General features: G+C 34.9%; 3 protein-coding genes and 2 long non-coding RNA genes across 8 annotated transcripts; 3 read left to right on the forward strand and 2 right to left on the reverse strand.

Moving 5' to 3' along the window:
* The first annotated feature begins 1,683 nt into the window (after positions 1–1,683).
* Positions 1,684–3,038, forward strand: LOC116006106. The gene is made up of 2 exons (XR_004095053.1): positions 1,684–2,449; positions 2,707–3,038. It is a non-coding gene; the product is annotated as an uncharacterized LOC116006106 (long non-coding RNA).
* Positions 3,039–6,246: 3,208 nt separating this feature from the next.
* LOC116006105 lies at positions 6,247–7,601 on the forward strand. The gene is made up of 2 exons (XR_004095052.1): positions 6,247–7,012; positions 7,270–7,601. It is a non-coding gene; the product is annotated as an uncharacterized LOC116006105 (long non-coding RNA).
* Positions 7,602–9,845: 2,244 nt separating this feature from the next.
* LOC116005894 (classical arabinogalactan protein 9-like) lies at positions 9,846–10,328 on the reverse strand. Its single transcript, XM_031246127.1, has one exon. The coding sequence runs from the start codon at positions 10,326–10,328 to the stop codon at positions 9,846–9,848; it is 483 nt and encodes a 160-aa protein (XP_031101987.1).
* Positions 10,329–12,472: 2,144 nt separating this feature from the next.
* On the reverse strand, positions 12,473–17,907 carry LOC116007683 (U-box domain-containing protein 35-like). Of its 3 annotated transcripts, none has more exons than XM_031248429.1 (9): positions 17,480–17,907; positions 17,172–17,263; positions 16,405–16,526; positions 16,118–16,321; positions 15,758–15,986; positions 15,510–15,611; positions 14,751–15,176; positions 13,856–14,638; positions 12,473–13,096 (listed from the first exon to the last, which is right to left on the reverse strand). In XM_031248429.1, the coding sequence occupies exons 1-8, from the start codon at positions 17,661–17,663 to the stop codon at positions 13,925–13,927; spliced, it is 2,073 nt and encodes a 690-aa protein (XP_031104289.1). In that variant the 5' UTR covers positions 17,664–17,907; the 3' UTR covers positions 12,473–13,096; positions 13,856–13,924. The 3 variants fall into 3 exon arrangements, with proteins under 3 accessions (XP_031104289.1, XP_031104290.1, XP_031104288.1); XM_031248430.1 differs by lacking the exon at positions 12,473–13,096 and adding an exon at positions 13,195–13,536 and having other exon boundaries at positions 17,484–17,907; XM_031248428.1 differs by lacking the exon at positions 12,473–13,096 and adding an exon at positions 13,195–13,536 and having other exon boundaries at positions 17,480–17,906.
* A 3,449-nt stretch (positions 17,908–21,356) lies between these two features.
* On the forward strand, positions 21,357–27,696 carry LOC116007173 (peptidyl-prolyl cis-trans isomerase CYP57). Of its 2 annotated transcripts, none has more exons than XM_031247780.1 (10): positions 21,357–21,791; positions 23,060–23,238; positions 23,350–23,451; positions 23,704–23,810; positions 23,932–24,073; positions 25,382–25,601; positions 25,789–25,828; positions 26,269–26,458; positions 26,775–26,915; positions 27,128–27,696. In XM_031247780.1, exons 1-10 carry the CDS (start codon positions 21,572–21,574, stop codon positions 27,266–27,268), a joined length of 1,482 nt encoding a protein of 493 aa, XP_031103640.1. In that variant the 5' UTR covers positions 21,357–21,571; the 3' UTR covers positions 27,269–27,696. The 2 variants fall into 2 exon arrangements, with proteins under 2 accessions (XP_031103640.1, XP_031103639.1); XM_031247779.1 differs by having other exon boundaries at positions 21,358–21,791; positions 25,379–25,601.
* Positions 27,697–27,708: the final 12 nt, after the last annotated feature.

A 27,708-nucleotide genomic window follows, 5' to 3' on the forward strand; every position in this document is an offset into this window, starting at 1 on the left:
CCAAATCAATTTTTTTATTAATTTATTTTGGAATATTACAATGGAGAGAACAACTAACGTACACGTCCACTATGTTTATATATTCACCATGTATATATTCAGTCACCAATTACGTGCACACCCACTATGCATATATAAAAATGCTATTTATATAGCTCCAAAGAGTGATCCGGCTTAAGCATAACTCTTGTACTTGAATGTTAATCTTTCATTTCTTTTCCTATGGTGTTGATCAGTAGTATATATTCTTTGTTTTTCTATGTTTCTTTTTATTTACAGCAAAGTCGACAACCATTACTGGATCGAATCATTATTGCCTGGGTCATGATTCACATAGCTGTGTATCACGGTCTAAAAACACATAAAGTACATTATTATAACAAATAGAATACATTATTTTAACTCATTAAATACATTTTCTTACCCCAAAAATTTTATTATTCTAACATATAAAGTACGTTATACATTATTCTAACTCATAAAATACATTATCTTACCCCATAAATTTCATTATTTAACACAAAATACATTATTTAACACATAAAATACATTATCTTACCCCCAGAATATTTATTATTTTAACACGCGCTGAGCAATATATTCTTATTTTTTTTAATATCAAAACGACTTCGTTTGAATCTACGTGGTCCCTTCTCCACTCGAATATATGCCTTATGCTCTTAATCGGGTAAATGACCACAAAAAATAAATCAGCATAGGTTGTACATTGCTAATCAATTCAAATTAAAAAGAAAATAAAATGTGTAGGTTAAATTTGTAATTTTGTGATTACCGAATAAATCAGCTGATGATCTATTTAGGTGAGTTGTGGTATATATTCATTGTATGTAGGCGAGAAATTACGTGATGAACCTTATCTTTAATGTCGATCCATCCATTTTCACACCTCTATCTCTTCCTATATATACCCTACACCTCACTCCCCAACACATCACATCTACATAGAGCCACTCAAACACCCTCTCTGATCTTCCCAATGGAACAGTGCCTTATTAACGACACCCTCTTCTTCTTCTCCTCCTTCTTCTACTACTACTACTGTCTTTCCTTGTTTTCTCCGAATTGAACCAAATCTTGTACTCTTCGGATTGGTACCATGATGTTTGTCTGTCCGGCCTGTTCCATCATTATTTCAGAAAAAAAGGGGTAAGGTTGGCAGGTGACAGAAGAGAGTGAGCACACATAAGCCTTTCTTGCATCATATATATATATATATTTCGATCTCTACATGCTTGAAGCTATCTGTGCTCACTCTCTATCTGTCTCACCAACTCTCTCTCTCTCTATGTCTATCTAATCTGTGTATGTGTATTACTGTATTTATATACAATCTAACCTTCCGACATTACAAGAGAAATCAAATTTATTAACTGATTGAAAAATTTATAAGTGTTTAAATTAAATTTGTTAGTATTTTACTGTTTTATTGTAATGCGATTTGTGATTATACCTTAGAAATGTTTTGAATATATCTTAAATTTATGTTTTTGAATAATTTTTAATTATTGCAACAATATTATATTTAATTTATTTATATAGTTGACTGATAATATTATGGCCATGGTGCTATTTATATGATTGAATAGGTTAGTATAATGTTGGGCAATCAGTTAAATTAATCCAGTAGTTAATTAACATAGTAATTTGTTCAAGTTTTAAGTTTGACTTTTGGTGATGATGATATATTGAATTTTTATTATTTTTTTTTGGTTTAAGCTAACCAATTGTAAATAATTTAGATTAATTTTACTTTTTTACTGATTGGAATCACATACAAGGCAGGGCTTTTATAAACCAGAGGGAGTCCATGAAATATTTCTCATAGTGTTTCCTATTTAGACTAGAAAGATAATGATTGATAGAAATGGATAGCGAAGACAAAATCCCACATTGACCTGTCGCTTTATAAAATCTGTAGTCTCAGATAAGCTTTGCCGTTTTTGATTTGATTTGATTTGTGGCGTTATCAAAATGCCAAATCTTGAATGTTCTTAATTGGATCTAATCTCGATTATGTTTGGTATGCATGTGTTTTTGGTGATGAGAAAAATATACATTCATTATCCAAAGAGTATGCACTTGGTAAATTCTGTTTTGTTACTCTAGTCATGAAAGGACTATAATGAGGTAAAATATATGTCTTTTCTACTATAATGTTTGGCATTTTTTTTGATAATCATGCATTGATTATGTTATTATTATAGTATACTTTTTTTCTCCAAAAGGTTGAATCCCCAACCAATCTCAAAGACCATCTCACACTTTGGCATGACATAGTATTTGGAAGGACGTAAATCACGATAATTTCAGTTGACATGTCAAATATCTGCGGACTCAAGGGATCTGCCTACTTTTGGCATAATCTCCACACTGTTGTTGTCGAGTTTAGAACATTGGCCTCTTCTTCCAAATACTACCTACTGAACCAGTAAGTTAAACTTGTGCCGCCTATTATAGTATAGTCTTGATAGGATGATTGGACAAAAGATCCAAAGTTCAAGACAAAGTGTAATTGATTTTCTATAGAAACTTTCTATTGACTTTTTTGTTTGAGTCGATTATTTATATGTAATTTAAATTGATTTTTTTCCTTAAGGTTTTGTCGATTAAAGTTACAAAGTGAGTTTCACTCAAAACATATATATTCAGATACCAGTTACATACAGACTTTTTTGTGTGGTTTAGGAACAAATTGGGATTGCTAATGGCTCTGGCAAGGAGTTGGCACTTGGCATGTTGGAGCTAGCCTGGCTCATGGGACCTTAATTAGCCCAATTAATGTGGTCATCATTGGAAGACTGGCAACAACTGAATTAAAAGGACATATAGTAGATACAGCAGCAGTGCGTGGGGTATATATTGCAACCAAAGTTGAGATTTTAAGGTTTTCTTGAATCTTTATTAAGGTCATATTGCAGTGTACATGAAGTCCAGATTGCTGTTAAAAAGTGTCAAATACTCTCATATACAAATACTTTTATGGGTTGTTTGGTTTATGAAAATTTCAATTTATTTCCTACTTTATTTCTAAATAATTTATGCGTTTGGTAAAAAGAAATTAAATTTCTATGTAATTTTAACTCCTTCATAGCAGAGTTGCGAATCCCGGCTCATGCCCACCATTAGATTTTTTAATTTCATGAATTGTGGGGGGAAAAGCATGGGGTGATTGTACAATAATATTCTTCATTTTGTAGGTCTATTTTTACTTACCAAACAATAAAATTTAGATTCTTACTTTATTCTTCTTCCCAATGGTAATTCTTTTTCCATCTAATTCCCTCGTGGTTACCAAATGTCCTATTATTACTTACGCCTAATATAAGGGCATCTCCAACCATTTCCCTTTAGATATGTATCTCCACATCATCACTAATAACAATTTAAAAAAAAAAAAAAAAACAAAACAAAAAGTCACACCCAAATGCATATGTTGGGTGCAACCACTTCTTAACAACTAACACACGGCCTGCTGGATGTCGCTTAACTTTTATTTTTAATGTAAATGTCAAAGATGTTGTGACACATCCTTATCTTTTTTCCAAATCACTTCTCCCATTAGTGGATAATCATGCTTTCCTAAATATTTAGGGTTGGAGATGCCCTAAGGTTTATTAGTGAATAAGGAGGCCCAAATTTGCTCTACGTGTGCTCACCCCAATCTTAATTAAATTTGTTGGATATATTCCTTTCTTCCCCAGGTCAAAGGGAAGAAAATATATTCTTAACTGTCCTTGTTTTGATGGATGATGGATGATAGAGAAATGAATGCTCTTCATGTTGTAGATGTGTAAGGAATGGAAATAATGATGAAATTCAACTAGCCCTAGCCCTATCTACCCCGTGATTTAGAAGCATTTGTTTGTATTTTCCTAAGCTCATATTCTCCCACCTACTCGCCAGCTTCTATGGTTGAAATTGAATTATAATGCATATGGACCAAATTATCATTAAAAGATTCAATTTAACTTATTAAATAATTTAACCCATGAAATTACAAGTTTATTTCTCTCTATCTAATTTTTCAATCATCACAAATTAAATCTTTGACTCTTTTATATATATATATATATATATATATATATATATATATATATATATATATATATATATATAATTTATTTGAACAGTTCTAGTAGTTCTAGTTCCACCTAACTGGTAAGATCTCTTATAACTTCAAGCAAGTAACAATGAGTTGAGAATCTTACCATTATTACTAGCATACTTCACTCTATTTACTATCGTCAAAGAGTTAGTCACTTTCTATCAAGTGATAATAATATGTTTTTGAAGCGCCTAAACATTAGCTATACATATATGGTTCACCATCTCCCCTTCGGCCCTTCTTAACCGGCCACTCTGACAACAAACCTAATAACTAATAACCTCAAGTGCAATCTACTCTTGCCATCTACTATTACGACTTATAAATAACTTATAACTCAACAAGAATTTCTATAAATCTATAATGTTGTAGGTATAAGTGTTACATATTTGATAAAATTATATGGGGTGCTAATGATATAAAAGAGACAGAACAAAGCTTTATCAAAGGCAAATTAAAGCAATAAAGTTACTGAAACTTTATTGGCAACCTCTCTCCTGTTTATCATAAACATACAAAAAGAAATAAATGTAAAATCTTACGTTTAATTTCACCCCCACTCTAAATAAACCACATTAAAAGAGTTTTATGCAACAAATGTGATTAAATCGATATTAAATATTAACCATAATTAAACTCATAACTTGATATTATAATTATGTTCTACTCACTCATCCACCCTTTTGAGCAAACGAAACATATCATCAATCTGCTATTAGAGCACACAAAATAAGCTGTGATAGCAAACTCATGAGTTATACAAAATATGGGAATACTATGTTTGACTAAACTGTTTGATAGCTCCATATATATAAACTGGATCAAATACAGGCAAGGCTGCTTTTCATGGGATTAGTACGAATTGCATCATTACAAATGCATAAATGTATTACACAGTATTCAAAAATGCATCAGAATCAAAGCACAAATGCATCATATCTAATGATGCATTTTTGAACATCTTGTAGTGTATGTATTTATGCCTAATTAATGGTGAGTGAGGGCAAAATCACACAGTTGTACGGAAAGCTCTGCATGTACAACAACCTGACCCTGTATGTGTGTGTATATATATATATATNGGTCCCTTCTCCACTCGAATATATGCCTTATGCTCTTAATCGGGTAAATGACCACAAAAAATAAATCAGCATAGGTTGTACATTGCTAATCAATTCAAATTAAAAAGAAAATAAAATGTGTAGGTTAAATTTGTAATTTTGTGATTACCGAATAAATCAGCTGATGATCTATTTAGGTGAGTTGTGGTATATATTCATTGTATGTAGGCGAGAAATTACGTGATGAACCTTATCTTTAATGTCGATCCATCCATTTTCACACCTCTATCTCTTCCTATATATACCCTACACCTCACTCCCCAACACATCACATCTACATAGAGCCACTCAAACACCCTCTCTGATCTTCCCAATGGAACAGTGCCTTATTAACGACACCCTCTTCTTCTTCTCCTCCTTCTTCTACTACTACTACTGTCTTTCCTTGTTTTCTCCGAATTGAACCAAATCTTGTACTCTTCGGATTGGTACCATGATGTTTGTCTGTCCGGCCTGTTCCATCATTATTTCAGAAAAAAAGGGGTAAGGTTGGCAGGTGACAGAAGAGAGTGAGCACACATAAGCCTTTCTTGCATCATATATATATATATATTTCGATCTCTACATGCTTGAAGCTATCTGTGCTCACTCTCTATCTGTCTCACCAACTCTCTCTCTCTCTATGTCTATCTAATCTGTGTATGTGTATTACTGTATTTATATACAATCTAACCTTCCGACATTACAAGAGAAATCAAATTTATTAACTGATTGAAAAATTTATAAGTGTTTAAATTAAATTTGTTAGTATTTTACTGTTTTATTGTAATGCGATTTGTGATTATACCTTAGAAATGTTTTGAATATATCTTAAATTTATGTTTTTGAATAATTTTTAATTATTGCAACAATATTATATTTAATTTATTTATATAGTTGACTGATAATATTATGGCCATGGTGCTATTTATATGATTGAATAGGTTAGTATAATGTTGGGCAATCAGTTAAATTAATCCAGTAGTTAATTAACATAGTAATTTGTTCAAGTTTTAAGTTTGACTTTTGGTGATGATGATATATTGAATTTTTATTATTTTTTTTTGGTTTAAGCTAACCAATTGTAAATAATTTAGATTAATTTTACTTTTTTACTGATTGGAATCACATACAAGGCAGGGCTTTTATAAACCAGAGGGAGTCCATGAAATATTTCTCATAGTGTTTCCTATTTAGACTAGAAAGATAATGATTGATAGAAATGGATAGCGAAGACAAAATCCCACATTGACCTGTCGCTTTATAAAATCTGTAGTCTCAGATAAGCTTTGCCGTTTTTGATTTGATTTGATTTGTGGCGTTATCAAAATGCCAAATCTTGAATGTTCTTAATTGGATCTAATCTCGATTATGTTTGGTATGCATGTGTTTTTGGTGATGAGAAAAATATACATTCATTATCCAAAGAGTATGCACTTGGTAAATTCTGTTTTGTTACTCTAGTCATGAAAGGACTATAATGAGGTAAAATATATGTCTTTTCTACTATAATGTTTGGCATTTTTTTTGATAATCATGCATTGATTATGTTATTATTATAGTATACTTTTTTTCTCCAAAAGGTTGAATCCCCAACCAATCTCAAAGACCATCTCACACTTTGGCATGACATAGTATTTGGAAGGACGTAAATCACGATAATTTCAGTTGACATGTCAAATATCTGCGGACTCAAGGGATCTGCCTACTTTTGGCATAATCTCCACACTGTTGTTGTCGAGTTTAGAACATTGGCCTCTTCTTCCAAATACTACCTACTGAACCAGTAAGTTAAACTTGTGCCGCCTATTATAGTATAGTCTTGATAGGATGATTGGACAAAAGATCCAAAGTTCAAGACAAAGTGTAATTGATTTTCTATAGAAACTTTCTATTGACTTTTTTGTTTGAGTCGATTATTTATATGTAATTTAAATTGATTTTTTTCCTTAAGGTTTTGTCGATTAAAGTTACAAAGTGAGTTTCACTCAAAACATATATATTCAGATACCAGTTACATACAGACTTTTTTGTGTGGTTTAGGAACAAATTGGGATTGCTAATGGCTCTGGCAAGGAGTTGGCACTTGGCATGTTGGAGCTAGCCTGGCTCATGGGACCTTAATTAGCCCAATTAATGTGGTCATCATTGGAAGACTGGCAACAACTGAATTAAAAGGACATATAGTAGATACAGCAGCAGTGCGTGGGGTATATATTGCAACCAAAGTTGAGATTTTAAGGTTTTCTTGAATCTTTATTAAGGTCATATTGCAGTGTACATGAAGTCCAGATTGCTGTTAAAAAGTGTCAAATACTCTCATATACAAATACTTTTATGGGTTGTTTGGTTTATGAAAATTTCAATTTATTTCCTACTTTATTTCTAAATAATTTATGCGTTTGGTAAAAAGAAATTAAATTTCTATGTAATTTTAACTCCTTCATAGCAGAGTTGCGAATCCCGGCTCATGCCCACCATTAGATTTTTTAATTTCATGAATTGTGGGGGGAAAAGCATGGGGTGATTGTACAATAATATTCTTCATTTTGTAGGTCTATTTTTACTTACCAAACAATAAAATTTAGATTCTTACTTTATTCTTCTTCCCAATGGTAATTCTTTTTCCATCTAATTCCCTCGTGGTTACCAAATGTCCTATTATTACTTACGCCTAATATAAGGGCATCTCCAACCATTTCCCTTTAGATATGTATCTCCACATCATCACTAATAACAATTTAAAAAAAAAAAAAAAAACAAAACAAAAAGTCACACCCAAATGCATATGTTGGGTGCAACCACTTCTTAACAACTAACACACGGCCTGCTGGATGTCGCTTAACTTTTATTTTTAATGTAAATGTCAAAGATGTTGTGACACATCCTTATCTTTTTTCCAAATCACTTCTCCCATTAGTGGATAATCATGCTTTCCTAAATATTTAGGGTTGGAGATGCCCTAAGGTTTATTAGTGAATAAGGAGGCCCAAATTTGCTCTACGTGTGCTCACCCCAATCTTAATTAAATTTGTTGGATATATTCCTTTCTTCCCCAGGTCAAAGGGAAGAAAATATATTCTTAACTGTCCTTGTTTTGATGGATGATGGATGATAGAGAAATGAATGCTCTTCATGTTGTAGATGTGTAAGGAATGGAAATAATGATGAAATTCAACTAGCCCTAGCCCTATCTACCCCGTGATTTAGAAGCATTTGTTTGTATTTTCCTAAGCTCATATTCTCCCACCTACTCGCCAGCTTCTATGGTTGAAATTGAATTATAATGCATATGGACCAAATTATCATTAAAAGATTCAATTTAACTTATTAAATAATTTAACCCATGAAATTACAAGTTTATTTCTCTCTATCTAATTTTTCAATCATCACAAATTAAATCTTTGACTCTTTTATATATATATATATATATATATATATATATATATATATATATATATATATATATATATAATTTATTTGAACAGTTCTAGTAGTTCTAGTTCCACCTAACTGGTAAGATCTCTTATAACTTCAAGCAAGTAACAATGAGTTGAGAATCTTACCATTATTACTAGCATACTTCACTCTATTTACTATCGTCAAAGAGTTAGTCACTTTCTATCAAGTGATAATAATATGTTTTTGAAGCGCCTAAACATTAGCTATACATATATGGTTCACCATCTCCCCTTCGGCCCTTCTTAACCGGCCACTCTGACAACAAACCTAATAACTAATAACCTCAAGTGCAATCTACTCTTGCCATCTACTATTACGACTTATAAATAACTTATAACTCAACAAGAATTTCTATAAATCTATAATGTTGTAGGTATAAGTGTTACATATTTGATAAAATTATATGGGGTGCTAATGATATAAAAGAGACAGAACAAAGCTTTATCAAAGGCAAATTAAAGCAATAAAGTTACTGAAACTTTATTGGCAACCTCTCTCCTGTTTATCATAAACATACAAAAAGAAATAAATGTAAAATCTTACGTTTAATTTCACCCCCACTCTAAATAAACCACATTAAAAGAGTTTTATGCAACAAATGTGATTAAATCGATATTAAATATTAACCATAATTAAACTCATAACTTGATATTATAATTATGTTCTACTCACTCATCCACCCTTTTGAGCAAACGAAACATATCATCAATCTGCTATTAGAGCACACAAAATAAGCTGTGATAGCAAACTCATGAGTTATACAAAATATGGGAATACTATGTTTGACTAAACTGTTTGATAGCTCCATATATATAAACTGGATCAAATACAGGCAAGGCTGCTTTTCATGGGATTAGTACGAATTGCATCATTACAAATGCATAAATGTATTACACAGTATTCAAAAATGCATCAGAATCAAAGCACAAATGCATCATATCTAATGATGCATTTTTGAACATCTTGTAGTGTATGTATTTATGCCTAATTAATGGTGAGTGAGGGCAAAATCACACAGTTGTACGGAAAGCTCTGCATGTACAACAACCTGACCCTGTATGTGTGTGTATATATATATATATATATATATATATATATATATATATATATATATATATATATATATATATATATATATATATATATATAAAGTTAAGCTAAGAGTATTGGGAAAAGATGGAGATTATTATGAAGAAAAGAAGAAGAGTGGAGCGGTGAATTTGCAGAGAAGTGAGAGAAACAGCATTGGAGGCGTAATAGTAGAAGTAAGGATAGCTATAGTTGATCTTCCCCAATCCTCCGCCGGCAGCCGGCGTTTCTGTGGCCGGAGGAGAGTCCAAGTAATTGGAAGGAGAAGCCGGAGTAGTTGCGCCGCCCCACGAAATGTACGATGACGGTGGCAGAGGTGGTGCTGGAGGCGGAGGCCCATATGCAAGCAGCGGTGGCAGCGGCGGCGGCTCTGAAACGACTTCCAGCTGAGGCGGTGGAGACGAGCATATGATGGGACATGTAGCGCAGTCGCTAATGCAGACCAAACCGCCGGGGGATTGAGATTTGAGTCCGGGAACCATTGTGCCCAGCAAGAAACACAGCCAGTTGAGTGTGAAGAATGAAAGATTTGTGGGTTTTACAACTTCCATGGATTTGGAAACACTTTTCTTTTCTTCAGCTTCTTTTGGGCAAGACTTTGTGATCTCTGCTTTTTATTTACTTAAGACTTTGTCATCACCTCGAGGCTTGTGTGCTTTTGCCTCTGCTATTTCAAAAAGTTTGATTTTTGTGCTTTCTTTTGTAAAGAAAATTGGATGCTTTTGTTCCCTTTTGATTATCTGCTGTAATGCACTCTATTTTTTCTTCAAATTTGTGATAGATTTCACTATAAAATATCATTATATATAGTTTTTTTTACTAATTGAATCTTATTGTATGATATGATATGGTTAATTTGATGGGTACAATTGGATTTATTAGAGTAAATTTAATTACTTTTTGTTCATATTAGTGTAATATGATTCAGGTAATTGAGTTAAGATTTGTGATATAGTATAAATTTATTAAACGAGTTGAAAATGTAGCTAGTAATAAAAATATTATTTCAACTAGCAAATGATTAATAATATGGGTATTATTATCTAATAAGGTCTAGTACAACTAAATGGGAAACTATATATAATTTGGTCTATATAGTGTAAAAGAGTTGGATTTGGTTGGTATACTAGCGATGCGGGGAGTAGCATGCTAAAAATACACTAATGAAGTTGGTGTGACGCCCCGTGGCTGGGGTACTCAGGTCGGTCACAACATGTATTGACTATTGATGTGATGGTTAGTGAAGTGGCGGCAAAATTAACTTGTGTAGTGATTGCGTCCAACCTTGGTAATGATTTTTCGACCGTATATGACCATCAAGAATTGGCATATACGTGATATCTAAGATATCGAGCCAATAGAATTTTCCTATAACAACATCAATAGATATTGGCATACTTGCATACACTTGTATGCATTAAATTTTATATATTAATGCTAAACTTAATATTATTAAAAATTCGATTAAAAATAACTTCAGTCAAGCCTCGTTAAACGAATCAGACAACCATTTTGGGACGGAGGTAGTATTAGATTTTCCAACCTCGATGTTAGTAGACTTTCTAACCTCTGGCTTAATAGACTTCCGAGCCACACTATTAGACATGTTAATTAACTCTGACATCACTTCACTAATAGCCACATCAATACCTTACACACGTCATGGCCAACTTGAGTGTCCAATTAATGAATGTCACGTCAGCTCTGTAAGTAACTTGTCATCATTATGTCTACTTGCCACTTAGTATAAATAGGATATCCTACCTATTATAGGAGATTTTCTTCTCACAACTTGTATCGTGTCTTATTATTATGCTTCTATTATTCATATTTATAGTGTAACTTGAACCGATCTAATTTAGAATATGAAGAGAAAATGTAGGGCAAAGTGGAAAAATTGTTTGTTGTTGTATGATGACATTTCTGCTAGTAACCAAACAGGAATGACAACCAAATCATCTGAGCATTTCACCACTTTTCCTTTCTTGCATGTGCACCTCTTACACTACTTTGGCTAGTGTTTTTTTGACTAACAAGTAAATTTTACTACCCACGGTGTGAAACTTTGAATTTTGAACTTAAGTTTGTCCCATTTTGCCTTCTTTTTCTTCTCTTTTTTCTACTTTCAGACAGGCATTGATCAAATATTGAGACAATGTAATGACCCCACCGGCCCAGTCTTCATCAGATTACAGTTTTGCTAATCATGAAAAATAAGTTGATCAAATCTTCATATCTTTTTACCAACTCAATCAATAATGTAATCTTAATTAGTATATTTAAAATGTACATTGTATTCAAGAAAAGTACATTATTTAGTACTGAAAGTACATTATTTTGTACAATGTACATTCAATACATGAATAATATACTTTTTGTTATGATCCAAAAAATAATTTGCCCCCAGTCAATTAACCCATAGGCTGCAACCCCTCTTCCTACATTTACCTCTAAATATTCATATCTTTATGTACGGTTATTTATTTATTTGAGTATAATTAGTATGTTCATTTTTTTTTTTAAATTTGTGATGGGGTGGACTAAAATTATAAACTGAATATAATTTTTTTTTTTATTTAGGAAATGTGAATATTAAGAGGTAATTTAGGAGGAAAAATATCAATTTTCTTGTAAGTATGACACCAACTAAATTAAGAAAGTTAAGACAACCTGGTTTTTTTTTTCTTATGAAAGAAGCAAAGACAAATGAAAATTAAATAAATTGAGGCCTCAAAACGTCAACAAAGTCACCCCTGAAGAATTGTCATACCCAAGAAAGAAATTAAAAAATAAACTCTAAACTAAAAGTCACTGTAGCCAATCATACTTGGATTCCTCTCTCTATGAAATGCTTCACCACATTCATGGACTCAGTCAAGGCTACATCATATCAATGCTTCCTATACTGATGGGAAAGTGATTGGAAATATGGTTATGCCTTTTTATTGACAATATCCATCATTTGTGGGCACCAATTATGAGTCACACTTTATGCTCTTTTTTTCTTTTGTTTTGGCAAATTGCATACATATATACCCTTTTGTTGTGGACAAGAATTTTAAGATATTCCTAGAAGCTTCCATTTTCTTTTGGGAAGCCTGCTAGGCAAATCAAAACTAATAGTGGCTAGCTCCTTATTCACACAGTGATGACTCAAACTGACAATCTATTAGTTGCAAGGAGAGTGTGTGTGTGTGTGTGTTTATCAGCTGAGTTAACCCCAATTGCAAGCAATTCAATCTTGAGGGAGCTTTATACCACCATAGCAGATAAAGTTGGTATCACCAGTCACAACATTATCTAATGGCCTCAAGGATATCTGTTCAACACACAAGAAGAAGCAAATCAACAAGAAGAATAAATAAAGTAAGAATGTTGAGCCCGCACGGGCTTAGCTTAGTGGTTTAGTAGACAGTATTTGGGAGAAGAAAAGAAAGAATGTAGATTATCAATTAAATGCACTATAGGATGACCTTACACCACCATGAAAAGCAAAATTGTCAAATTTATGTATATGTGATCACAAAAACGTTGTGTTATGATTGATCTGAACACAAAAAAGTTCTCAGATTCTATTCAAGTCTACACAAATTATCTTCTTGTCAGGAAGTAAGGGTGCCTATGAAGCAACTCGTGATGAGCAACCATCCTCCCAAGTCCTGGTTTCCCAGAAGCTGCTCTTCAATTGTTACTGCTGTTTGCTTCCTTGTTTTTGGAAAGGTATCTTAATTTCTTCATATCATTCTCCAGTAAATGTGCCTAAAAAGTTTTGAAGTATGTGTGCATTAGTGGATTTCCTAAATGATTTTGCAGTTCATGATTTAGAAACAAAAAGATTTTTCCTTAATATTCTTATGAATGTGTTATATGCATCTATTGCTATCAATTAATTAATAAAATAACAATTCTCTATATCTATGATTACCCAATATGATTGACTTAAAAATTCTGGTGGATGCAACCCAAGGCATAATTTTTATCCAAGACGAAAACTAATGAAAGAAACATTTAAGCAATGTAGTAAGGTCCATGCTTAACTGATCCTGTTCCAATGAAACTACCACAAGAAACGACGAACCTGGCAGAAAATTTAGGATCATTCCATTTGAGAAGCAAATGCAGGATAATTCAACAGCAAGGTCCAGCATTATGACCAGTATTTCTTTTGCACGCTTTCCATCCCAAGTTCTTTTAGCCGGTTAAGCTCCGGTAAGACTACTGAACTAAGGTCTGGCCTATCCCTCTTCCTGAGCTCAGCACAGCGGAGTGATAGTTGCGCAAAGTTAAGAGTTTCTTCTATTGGCCAGCCTTGCACCGTTGGATCTAACAATTCTGCAAATGTACCCTTTTCTATAGCCTTTTCTACTTGGTGGGTTAAACCCATTGGGGGCCTTGCTGTGATAATTTGAAGTAACATTACTCCAAGTGAATATATATCTGATTTAGTCCCTAGTCTTCCAGATTGCTGATATTCAGGGTCTATGTAACAAAATGTCCCAGCAGCCGAAGTCATGTGATACTGTGTGACACTATCAGCTACAGATTGTGGGACTAACCGTGCCAAGCCAACATCACTGATTTTGCAGACGTAGTGGCGGTCTAAAAGGATGTTGGCTGGCTTAAGGTCTCGGTGCACAAGAGGTTCTGGCTTTGATTGGTGAAGGAATAAAAGACCTGTAGCAATATCTGCGGCAATCTTGAACCGAATTCCCCATGGAATTGGAGGGGTATTGCCCTTTCGAAACAAACGATCTTCCAAGCTACCATAATTCATGTATTCATATACTAAACATCCATACTCAGGACATGCACCCAAGAGGAGGACCATATTCGGATGTCTAATGAGACTGAGGATCTCAACCTGAGGGTGATCAAGAATTTTATTGATGAGAAAAGTGCCAAAAACAGCCCATACTATATCCTGTTTCTAGGAAAAGTAATTTTTAAAATCTGGTTAGGAAGGAATTATGTACCTCTTGTTGAAATTGTTTCCTTCCTTGAGCAGCATCAGGTCTTAGAACTTTGATGGCAACAGGTGTATGATCAAGTTTTCCCTTGAAAACAGGTCCATATCCACCTTCACCAATTTTCATTGCTTTTGAAAATTTATCAGTCGCAGCCTCAATCTCTTCTATGGGATATTTTCTGTAGCGGGCATCATGAGATAAAACATTTAATGCTTGAGTTTTTTCTTGTGCTTCTTTCTTAGCCTTCATCTCTGCAAACTTTACTCTTTGTGCTTCTATCTCAGCTAACTTTTGAGCTTTCTCAGCTGCTTCAATGGCAGCTTTGCATTTAGCCTTCTCCATCTCCACCATCGCAAGAGCAGCCTCTTCAGAAAGTCTAGCTTGCTCAAACCTGCGAGCCTCTTCCATTTTCGACTGTTGAAGCTGTTTAGCCTGAAAACAATTAAAATTCGAATTTATAAAATTGTTCTTTAAATATTTTGGGATGTGTATTCTTCTGAAAAACTACTCTTCTGCCAATTATCCAATTGACTTCCTCCTAACCACAAGAACAATGAGCACCTCCTCCACATCAGAAAAAATGAATAACTGTAGAAACTGAGAAGCTAGCATGCTTAGAAATCAGAAGAACAGGTTGGTCATTAGGTTCTTTTTCACTCGTTAAATTAGATTTTTAGGGGATGTCGCAGTCCTATATACTTCTCTTAGAAGCTTTATCATCTTTAGCACCTAATTTTCTTTTTCTTTCTAACTGAGATAGAATACCATTTGCTTGGCTGAGACAGCCTCTTTGCAAGCTGTGTTGTACATGTCCATGGTTTGTTTTAGCTCTAGCTTTAGTCTTTTCATCTCAGCTTCCAAATCTTTCTGCAATAGCACAATTTCACCATATTCTTAAAGTTTATTAACTGAAAGTATTCTTTCTAAGAAAAGACAAATGCAGAATAGTCAGGATTGCCCACTAAAATATGACTGTGTGGTTTAAATCTACCACCTGGTTATTTTGCACTTACAGAAGCCGCGTTTTCATTTGAACCATCTGATACTCTTGTGAAGTCTACATTTTGAACTGTCAGATCAAGTGAACCCTGACGAAATGATGCAAGGTCATCACTATCATTATCACTGAGGGAATTGCGAGTGGATGAATTCCTTGCCCGTCTTATAGGAGCATCAAAACTGTCTGCCCCCAAGATTTTTTTAGGTCTCGTGTTTTGTTCCCCCCTCATATGTGATGATTGCCTGTTTTAACAATCATTAGAGTCAATATCACTTAATATAACATGTTAAACTACTTGTTGCAGAGTTTCACATTAAGAATCTTCAAACCTGTACTGGCCAAGTTTTCATATGTTCTCTACTTAATTCTTTACCTGACATCCTCCAGTTCAGCACTTGTGTTCCTAGAAGACGGTCTTGAGTGAGGGGGTGTAAACTGTGCTTGAGATGGAGCACATGCCAGAGGTCTCGCTGCAGGCCGGAAAGATTGTTGCTTGCCTTTTGAAATTACATACACAGAGCAAAAATCCGGGGCAGTCTTGTTTATGATGGTTGGCACATCATGAGTCCAAAATTTCCTGCAAAAGCATCACCCCCACTGTCATTTCTCCAGATGCATGCGGCATGTACAGGCACTTGAGAAAACTGCGAAGAGAATAACCTGGCAATAGCGCTCCTTGTTGAAGCACCAAGAACAATGTTGGAAATACGGTACTTGTTTATGTACTCCACAAGTGCCTTGGACACATCACTATCCTCAACAATAACCTCTTTCACTATCAACTGCAATATATAGCCTCAAATACATTGAATGTTTATATGAAAAATTTATATTAGCCAAAATTTCATAATCGGAAGGATCAAATTCAAGATTGTTAATGTGCCATGCTGTTAGGCGGAGGCCAGTAAAGGCCAAGTCTAGCACCTGGTGGCTTGGGGATTGTTGGGCGGAGACTTGTAAAGGCCAAGTCCACCACCCAACGGCGGTCTATAAGGAAATAAAGTTGCGCCTTCACTATCAATTATAGTTTTTGGCGTAATGGTAAGCGCTTGATCCTAACACATGCATATGCACTGGGATTCCTTTCCAATGGATAACTATGATAACATAAATGGAATGAGGAAACATCAACTTTAATTAAGATGTGCCCTATCAAATCTTATCATGTCAAGTAAACTTTTACCAAATTTATTTTTTATTGCATTGGTATTCCCTTCCAATGGATAACTATGACACCATAAGAGAAGGAAAATGCAATATGGACAAAATTTGATCCAAGTCTTTCCCTCATATGACATGATTTAGTTGGAACCTGCTAACTTGTACATAAATGCACACAAGTGTCTACATAAATACACACAATCTCATATTCCAATACATAATGCACACAATCAAAAGAATTGCAAATTTGTCACTCTTTGACATACCCCTTTACGTGCAGAGTATGCGCGGAAGGGTGTAAAAACGGATTGGGAATCCTGATCACTTGCTCCACCATTTGCATCTGGAGAAGAACAATCTGCTCGAATACCAAGGTTTCAATCCATTAAACAATATTGATGCAAAAATGCCGTAAAAGTTGACAATTTATATGTCCTAAATTTGTTGAAAACTAATTTAATGGTGACCGAATTCGCCAATTTCCTTCGAGAATCATTTAATCCGAGGATCCAATCAATTCAAAAAAAAAAAAAAAAATAGATGTGAAAATTGAAGAAGAATTGAAAGAGGGTACCTACGGTACGGTGTGCTGAGCTTTTGGTCCGGACGTGGACCAGGATGAGAGTGATATTGTTGTTGACGAGGAGATAATCGACCGCCCATTTCACGGCGGAGGCGCTGTGCTTGTCTTTGTCGACCGCGACGACGGTGAGAATGCCGCCGCCAACGGCGGCGTCGGGGGGAAGTTGGGGAGCCATTATATTATGGCGCGATGATGATCATAAAATTAACGGAATAAGCAACGGGGGCAGGGTTAATTTAGTAATTGGACAGCGCGCCACCAGCCGATGAGGACTAGCTCCGCCGCTGCTCCCGCCACCGCCACCGCTACCGCTCCCACTGGCTCTTTAGGGATTAAAAAACAAGGAGAGAGCGCGACACAACCGTTTCTCTCCTCAGCCCTTTAACTGAAAAAACTGACAAATGAATATTACATGTATTTATTTCCTTTTTTTCTAATTTATTTTTGTTTTCTCCTTCTTAAAAGCAAAAATGGTGGGTGTTTTTGTGTCTCTCCACTCTCCACCATCCACCAATGCATCCATTCAAATATCAATTTTTGATTCATAGGACAATTTTAGTGGTTTGTAAATATTTTTTTTTAAAATTATACACTCCCTCGTCTCATTTTAAGTGTCAGAATCAGTTAACTTAACTAGAGTTGATTTAAGTTATTTACGATTTAATTTTTTATAATATTAATTTATAATTAGTATATAAAATTTATATATTTAGAAACTAGAAATATTCTTAAAATAAGAAAAATTAAATATGTATTTTATAAGAAAATACTGATGAACATAAACAATGGAAAAGCAGTTAGTTTGACCAATAGATACTCCGTATTAAATATTACACATAAAATGGGGCGAATGGGGCAAATGAAGTATTTAATTATTCAAATATAATAAATAGACTATTGATGGGGATATAGGTTACGGTACAGGCCAAGATGGGTAGGGGGTCGAGAGGTGGAAGGTAAACAAGCCAAGAGGGGTGCCGTCGGATCGGGTCATCATCGAAGGTGTGGCGCGCGACCCCGTGTGACGGCCTTGGGCCCTGTTCTGGGGCAGGGAGTCGCGATGGGGTCGATAGCCGGCACTGTAGCCTGTCGGTTGGGGCGCTGGCCTCGGCCGGTCACAGTGCGTCCAACACGTGGTCCCACGCCCCTTTGCGAGGGTGGTGTGGCATGGGGTTGTGGGGGTGGTGTTAGTGTTACAGTATGGTCCGGAGGAGTCTAAGACGTGGGACGCTTGGAGGCTGGAGGAAGAGTAAACCGATGGACATACACGTGGATAGTGCAAATGCGAGTGGTTTTTACTCTAAATAGTGTGCCGAGCTTCCTATCAAGATCACTGCTAGAAAAACTACTGGAGCCCTGGTTTAGTGGTTCTTGGTTTGTACCCTCAATCTATCCGCTCGGATTCGATTCTTGTCAATAACATAATTGTTTTAGCAATCTTTGGGCCCTAGTCTTTGTGTTTGGGCTTATGACATGGATTGCACACATTGTTTGGGACTAGTGTTCTGATAATAATATTACTATTTTCCTACTTCCATTCCGTACCTCTATAGATTCCAACAAAATCATCAACGATATTGATTGAGCATCTAAAAATTAAAAATATTATTAAAAATAAAAATTTTAACAATCACAACGTGAAACTCAAACTTTTTTTTTTTTTTTTGAATACATATATACTTTCTCAACATGTTTTCCTACCTCCATTCTGTACCTATATAGATTCCAACAAAATCATCAACGATATTGATTGAGCATCTAAAAATTAAAAATAGTTTTTTTTTGAATTCATACATACTTTCTCAGCCTGTTGAAGTACAAAGAGTTGAGTTAGTATGACCTCTACTCTAAAGGCTCAATATCGTGACCTCCCGTATGGGAGAACCACTACATGCCATTTGAGCACAAGGCTAATCTATAACACAAGGCTACTTTCTCAACATGTTGAAGCACAAAGAGTTAGTATCACTCCCACTGAGGCTCGATCTCATGAAACTCAAACTTGTAAAACTCACTTCAAGTTGTTTAGGCAAACGAGAACTAACATATAAATCTACTTGTTCAAAATTCTAGCACAAATTAGGCAAATATTTGAGCAATTACACATGAATTTATTGTTGGAAAAATTAGCTATAATTGGCGTTTAAATTGGCCATTTCGTGGGTTAACTTTTAGTGGGGTTCACATTCGAATTGGGTCGACTCAAATTGAATTTAGTTTGCACATGATAGATAATTTATGGGCTTATTCAAATCAGTAATTCAAAGTATATGAATGCACGATAATATATGAGATATATTGATTAGAGGAAATTGCATGTTTGGTCATGTGACTATTGCGGTCTTGCTAATTTGAGTATGTGACTTTAAAAAGTAACAATTTGGTCCTCTAACTAAGCATTTTTTTTTAACAAATTTGATCCTCCCGATCAAATGTTGCCGGAAAAACGTAAATGTTTTTTAAATTATTTATTCATGGGGATAAAATGGTCAATTCACATCATTTCTTCTTCTTCCTCCTTTATCCCCACTGCCGCCGCTTCTTGTCCAAGTTGTTTCCGCCGACGACCACCAGTATCCCGTCCCCCTCCGATGTTGTGCATCCGAACATTGACTGAGCCATGGCAACAACTTACTCACTATTCTCTGCCTGTCTCACTCATGTTTTGTGCTAGGTAGGAGTAGTAAATTAACGTTTCTTGTAACAAAAGTGTTCCCTAAAATGGATCCCAAAATAGAAAAGAAAACTCTTGGAGATCATTATCTGCAACACCCACCACTTTTGACACCAGAATCAGGCTCCCCACCAGGAACAACATTAATCCTAGTACCCTTAAGGGAACCAGCCTTGGCATCATCGGTTGCCACAAGTGATTTCTTGCTGATGATTGTATAGATTTGGGTGAGAATAGTCATGAACGCCTCTCCACGTTGGTTGCTCCCAGTGCAGAAGTTTCCATGAAGAACAATTTCTCCCTCTCTGCAAATTCCCGGGCATCATCGGTTGGCACTGCGCGCATGTTAGCTAAATCGTACTTGTTACCAATTAGCATTATGACGATGCTCTTGTCTGCGTGCCCTCGAATAGGTTTATTCCTTAGGAATGGAATAAGACAGATAGAGATACTGATGGATAAAGGAGGAGGAAGAAGAAATGACGTGAATTGATTGTTTTACCCCATGAATAAACAATTTAAAAACATTTACATTTTTCTGGCAACATTTGGTCGGTGATTTGGCCGGTAGGACCAAATCTGTTAAAAAATGCATAATTAGAGTACTAAATAATTGTTACTTTTTAAAGTCGCGTACTCAAATTAGCAAGACCCCGATAGTCACAGGACCAAAACTACAATTTTCTCTATTGATTATAATTGTCACTGAAATAAATGTTTGCAACTTTGTAATATTCCTAGTCTAAAAACGATAGTCTAAATAAATACTATTTTTTGTTTGAATTTCTCTAAGTCTTCTGAATTCTCTTTTGGGTAGCATTGTCATTGTCTTCATCTTCAGTACTTGTCATCTTCTTTATTATTGGTAGTGTGTCTTTGTTTCGGAGAGACGACTGACCGGTCTCCGCAAGTGATTTTTTGATAAAAAAAAAGTTGAATTTCAAATGACATGTTTTTGGGGCTTTATTTATCCAAAATAAAATGTTAATATGTTTAATTGTAACTTAAAAAAAATAATAAAAAATTTAGAGAAATAATTGACTTTTTAAGTAAAGTTTGAGAGTGCATTTGACCTTTTTTTCTTAAAATAAATATATGTTTTTTATAATCAAATATATATGTCCGTCTATTTATATATTTATTAATTTATTAATATTTAATACGGAGTATTATTTATTGGATAATTCAAGATTCGTGAATCAAACGCAGAGAATTAGCAAATAACCCTAATTTTACATGATGTTGGGGGCGTCATCTGAATGATTGTTACGATCAACTTAAAAATTCAGTTGGTTTCACAATCATTTTAGGGCAACCAATTTCAGAAATCACAATCTAGACGTGAGTCGATTAATTCTCTCTCGCACCAATACGGTGGAACGTGACGGTGGAGTGTCGGAGAGTATGCAATGTCGACGGTGTACGTACTCGAGCCGCCGACGAAAGGCAAGGTGATTCTGAAGACAACTTACGGGCCGCTGGACATCGAGCTCTGGCCTAAAGAGGCCCCCAAAGCTGTCCGGAACTTCGTGCAGCTCTGCCTCGAAGGCTACTATGACAATACCATCTTCCACCGCATCATCAAGTCCTACCTCATTCAAGGCGGTGACCCAACCGGCACTGGCACTGGTACTTCTAATTTTTACTTGATTTTGCAGTGTTATTTGTTTTTTGTATTTTTCTCGCGAGCTGCTTGATTTTTTGCTAGTATTATGTAGTTCTGTTTAGTTTTAATGCCCAATTTAGTCTTCTACTTTAGTGATTTTTTCTCAATTTAGTACCAAACTACATTTTTTGTACTTAATTAGTTCTTAGACTTCGATGGTTTTACCCTTAAGTTATTGGCAATTAGAAATTAGAATCAATGATTAAATTGAGAAAAATCAGACTAAATTAGGTAAAACGACTATAGTCGAAGACTAACTTGAGTAAAATTCCTATAGTTGAGAACTAATTTGGGTATTAATAGAGGTGAAATTATCAAGCTGTCTTAACAGAGGACTCAATTGAGTAAAACCATTAAAGTCTCGAGGATCTAATTAAGCACAAAAAGTCCTTTAAGACTAAATCGAGAAAAACCACTATATTTGAAGAATAAATTGGGTATTAACTCGTTTTTGTTTTGAATTTCTGACTATATTGCACATGTTATAATTCCTATGTGAGGCAGGGCAATAGGCCTACTCATAACATATAGGAAAATTGGTTGGAGATTGAGAATTTGAGCAAATTAGAAATGAAGGTGAAAATTTGGGGGAGGAGTTTGATGAATGTGCTTGCAACTGAATTATGGCAGGAATTAAGGGTTTAGGTTAGAGTGTGTTTCCTTACAAAGCCCTTGTGTTTCTTTTTACGTGTATAGCGTCTTTTTCTTCTGTTTTTGTTGTGACTTCGATGACTGAAGACTTTGATTTAGTGTCCTGATACTCATTTCTGGACCAATGAACTGAATATCAATTATCAAAACCATTTTGAGTAATTTGGTTTGACGTCTTTATTGTTGGCCCTGTAGTTTCTGTATGCATAACCAGCTCCTCAGTATTAATGTTATAATGACATAGTTCACTAAATAGGGGTTTGTTCTATCCTTTATGTCGATCAAAGAATGAGTTACACTGTGAAATTCCTTTTATGTCATTTTTTTCTGTAATGAGAAGACTGTTGGATCAGTTCATCATGCAGCATTACTAAATTCTATGCCATTTTTCAATTACATTGCTAGCTCGTTTTGCATCTGTTGACCAATAGTTCACATGTTCAAGCTTTGGAAACAACCTTGTAAAGCAAATATAATATTGTAGTATTGTACACATATTCCTTACCCAGACCCTGTATTATGTGAGAGTTCCACACTTGTTTTGTATCCATTCATTAAGATGATTCTTGCTTACATGCAGGTGGGGAGAGTATTTATGGTGGTGTGTTCCCTGATGAGTTTCACTCTCGTTTAAGATTCAAACACAGGGGTCTGGTTGCATGTGCTGGTGCTGGTTCACCCAATACAAATGGGAGTCAGTTCTTTATAACATTAGACAAATGTGATTTTCTTGACAAGAAGCACACGATTTTTGGAAAGGTATGCTTGTCCAACAATTACATGTTTTAGATTTGCTACTACCTTTGATCGTCCACAAAATGTCTACTTGCTGATTTGGGAATTACCTGCTTCCATTTCTCTCCTTCGTAGATAACCGGTGATTCAATCTACAATCTTCTAAGCCTAGGTGAAGTTGAAACTGAAAAGGATGATAGGCCACTGGATCCTGCCCCTAAAATATTATCTGTTGAGGTTTGTAAGATTTTCATTTTCTTCTTGCCCTTCATGTGCCTGCCATGATATTCTGCATATAATGAACTTGAAGAACACAAGTCTACTGCATAGAATTTGGTATTTTGATTGATACTATTTGGTCAAGCGAACTTGCTTCTTCTATTTTAGATTGTACAATGTAGAATCTTAAAAGCATAGCAATTTTTGTTAGGAATAATATCCAATGGACTATATTAAAAGTTTTTTCATTTTCTTTGTATAATTGGTTAGGTATTGTGGAATCCATTTGATGATATTGTTCCAAGGGTAACGACTACAAGGGCTTTAGCCTCTTCAGCTGACACTGACAAAAAGGATAAAAACCAGAAACCTAAAAAGTAAGTTCCTTGCCTAACTCGTGTTTGGACCATTTGGAAATATTATTTATTTATTAAAATTTTTGCATTTTTTGGTATAATGATATAACTGAAGTTATAAGTCTGGTTCTGTATTACACAGAAACTTGAATTTGCTTTCATTTGGTGAAGAAGCAGAGGAGGAGGAAAAAGAATTGGCTACCATCAATGTGAGGATAAGAAGCAGTCATGATGTGCTTGATGATCCTCGCCTGCTCAAGGAAGAAAACGCTGATGAAGTTTTGGTAATGACTTATGCACTGTTATACATATCATCTTATTATGCTAATAAGTCTAGGTTTAACCAGTTTGAGGTGGAAAGCTCTTGAGCTGAGGGTTTGTTGGGTTTCGAGTGAGGAGAGTTCCTGACTAAGTGCAAAGTGGGTCAAGGTTTAAGTAGTTAGAGTTGGAAATATTTTGAACTGAGAAGTTGTCACAGATCAGGAGTTCAAGTTAGATGAGCTTTTGACTACTTAAAGCCGGCATGCATCTAAAGTGCTTATCATCCCGAACTTGGAGACATTTTGGAATAGGGTTAGGGTTATTGAGAAAAGACTACGAGGTTTCTAGTATATGAGATTGCATGTAGATCCAGTTCCAAGAAATCAAACAATCACAAACTAAATTGTTACTTTTTTGGAGAGGATTTTTTGCTTTGACTTTATTTACACTTGTTTTGGGAATATGCCAACTAATCAATTCCATTACTTCAGAAAGAATGTTCTTTGTGTTTAATATTTCATGTCATCATTCATAAAAATGATGTTTCTTAATGGCTGTCAATTTGTGTATGGAATTGACTCTTTCTTATAAGTCCTTCAATAAGAAGCACCAAATAGTGCTACTTAAGTTTGTAGATATAACTTGTCCATGTCTTTTGCCGTTACTTCCAGAGAGCATTAGCATGCTCTGCAAGCATTACTGCTTCTTAATTCCAGAGAGAGAGAGGGGAGGGGGGAGGCAAAGCAAGATTGTAACAATTAGTGAATGCTCTCTTTTCCACTCCCTTTTTTAGTTACCAGAGTGTGAATCTTGTTATGGATACTATGAATCTGATTGCATAGTTGACTACAATCTAAACTTTATTTCTCAACCCACTTGATTTATATTCATATAGAGAAACCTAAAATAAAACTCCAATTTTCTGTTGAATCTCCTCTGTCAATATAGACCTAATGATCACTCAATGAAGTTTTTCTAAATCAAAAAAAAAAAAAAAAACCTCAAAATATAATGGTATCGGTCAAGAGGGGAGAGTGAATAAGAAGGTTGTGGTTAAATTAGCATGAATTACCACACTAGCATCTTCTAAGTGAGTTGTTTTGGGAATTTCAAATATAAAAGAGTAGGTTACAATACTACCATGTGAGTTGCCCTTTAAGTAGTAGGTTTTTCTAAAAAACATCCTTTTTCAGTATGTGGCTGTTCTGGTTCAGTTCCTAGGCTACATATAATCTTATATGCCTTCTACAGGAGTTCTATGCTTGTATTGCGGATAATAAGCACCTAATTATATGTCACATGTATTTAAAAGCAACCTATTGATGCAGAAGTTATCTGAGAAAAAAACAGCAAGGGATGTCCAAAGTGTCAAAGAAGCATTACGCTCAAAAAAGGATGAGGTATCAAGAGAATCAGAAGCAAGATCTCCTGAATCCCACACTGAAAGTGATGATGATGATGATGCCAACTTTGATGCACGAATGCGTAGGCAGATACTGGAAAAGCGAAAGGAACTAGGAGACATGCCGACAAAGCTAAAGTCTTCTAATGGTTAGATCTCTTGGATATGTATACACATGCTGACACATAAGCAGAGAAAGCATATTATTTGCTTTGTGTCCATTAATTTTTTCTTTAATTGTGGGTTCTTAGTCATATAATCTGTATTATGAAAATGTGCTATCAATTATAGTGATGTCTAACTCTAAAATTTGCATTTCTGCTTAAAATTATTCAGAGAACTCCAAGGCAAAGATTCGTTCAGCATCTCCTTCAAGGTATGTCAAATTTTCTTTTAATTTTTTTGAGACTTCTGTTTTTTGCTACGTGTCATTGAATGATGACTCTAACTGGGCTTCTTTTGTAATTCACTAGTTGTATGCTAACTGATTTCTTGTAAATTGTCTTTTTATGGGTGCTGTGTATCTTCTAGTCAAGTTAGTTGATTTCAAAACATTAGAACTTGGAGAGTATATATCTTATTCTCTATTTTAGAAAGAAAAGGGGGGAAAACTTTTTGAATAAGAAAGTTTCAATCTTCAACCAACTTCTCCAAGCCTCTACACACCCATGTTTCATCTCTTATCCAAACTAAACATATCTGACTAAACAGTGCCGAAGATCCTTTTCAGGGTTTTCATTCTTGTGCTGGTATCTTTACTACTTTTAACCTCTAAAAAATCTTCCATCCTTTGACTATTCCCAATTGTATACCCAGGTCTGCTGAAGAAAGTGATGCCCAACCAAAAGTTGAAAAATTATTTATAAAGAAGAAAGGAATAGGGTCTGATGCAAAGGCTGAACGCATGGCTACAGCAGATGCAGACTTGCAATTACTGAGCGGAGCTGAAAGAGAAAGACAACTGTTGAAACAAAAGAAGCGCAGACGTCATGGACAAGAAGATGAAGTATGTTATAGATTGTTCTTTGATAAAACTTGCTATGCTGCTGATTCTCTACTATTGTGTCAATTGTGTTCAGATCTGTTCAAAATAAAGGGAACAAAGGGATTGGGGTGTTCCAAAAAAATGACACCTATCTGCAGGTTGAAACAAAATATTTTGAACATTGGTGACATAAAACATTAATCCGTGATAATCTTAATGGAATTATAAAGTCAATAATCAGTTTTGGGATGAGGTTTTTGTTTTTCAATCCTTGAGGTGTTTTTTTGACTCTTCATATGTATTTCTATTTACTCGTGATTTTACATCTGATTGGTAGATATTAGCAAAGTTGGAAAAGTTTAAGGCATCAATTTCTAAAAAGCCCAATGCATCTAACGGTGAAAATGAAGGAGAAAAGGGCGAGGATTTATCTGATTGGGCATCTGTCAAGCTAAAATTTACTCCTGAGCCTGCAAAGGTTGTAAAATCTCTCTCTCTCTCTCTCTCATGTTCCTTTTATATCCAATGGATCTATATCTTCTTGCGTTTAATGGACGACTCGTGTATCATATATGTAACATGAAAATGTGTTTGCTTTATTTACTACCTAATAGTATAAAAAGTTTCAAGCTTAGGCTGATATCTAGCAATGATGATGATATTATTCTTCTATTCTGAACTGTATTGCAGAACAATATGTCTCGTAGCAATGACCCTAATGACTATGTGGTGCATGACCCTCTTTGGGAGAAAGGTAAAGAGAAGTTCAATAAAATGCAAGCCAAGCAGAAGCGCCGAGAACGAGAATGGGCGGGGAAGTCTATTACCTAAGCTCATATGTCCATGCGGGATTTAAACTATGCAAGGAACGAGCCAGACTTCAGTATACCTGCCTGCGGGTCAATCAGTCATACCACCATGATGCATTCGTTGTCGAGGTTCGCTTAAACAAAGTGCAGCGCCTCTAGGTAAACTCCTCTCCTACTGATGAAATTGCAAGCCATTTTTGTACCAGCATGGACGAACATTCTCCCTGCGCTAAATGCATTCCAAACTGATGTAAGATTGTCCTGGAAATGTAATTTTACACTCCCTGTATTTAATGGGTTGATTCAGATTTGATTTCTATACCCTTTCTCCTGTTCACCTGTGAAATAGTTAAATACTTAAATATATTGTTGTTTATGTGCAACCCTTGAACTAAAATGTACTACAGAGTATTATTTTTGTTATATCTCTACCAAGAGTTTGGAGTAGAATTTTTACCCTAC

This window comes from Ipomoea triloba, chromosome 15, assembly GCF_003576645.1.
Source record: "Ipomoea triloba cultivar NCNSP0323 chromosome 15, ASM357664v1".
Taxonomy (NCBI): Eukaryota; Viridiplantae; Streptophyta; class Magnoliopsida; order Solanales; family Convolvulaceae; genus Ipomoea; species Ipomoea triloba.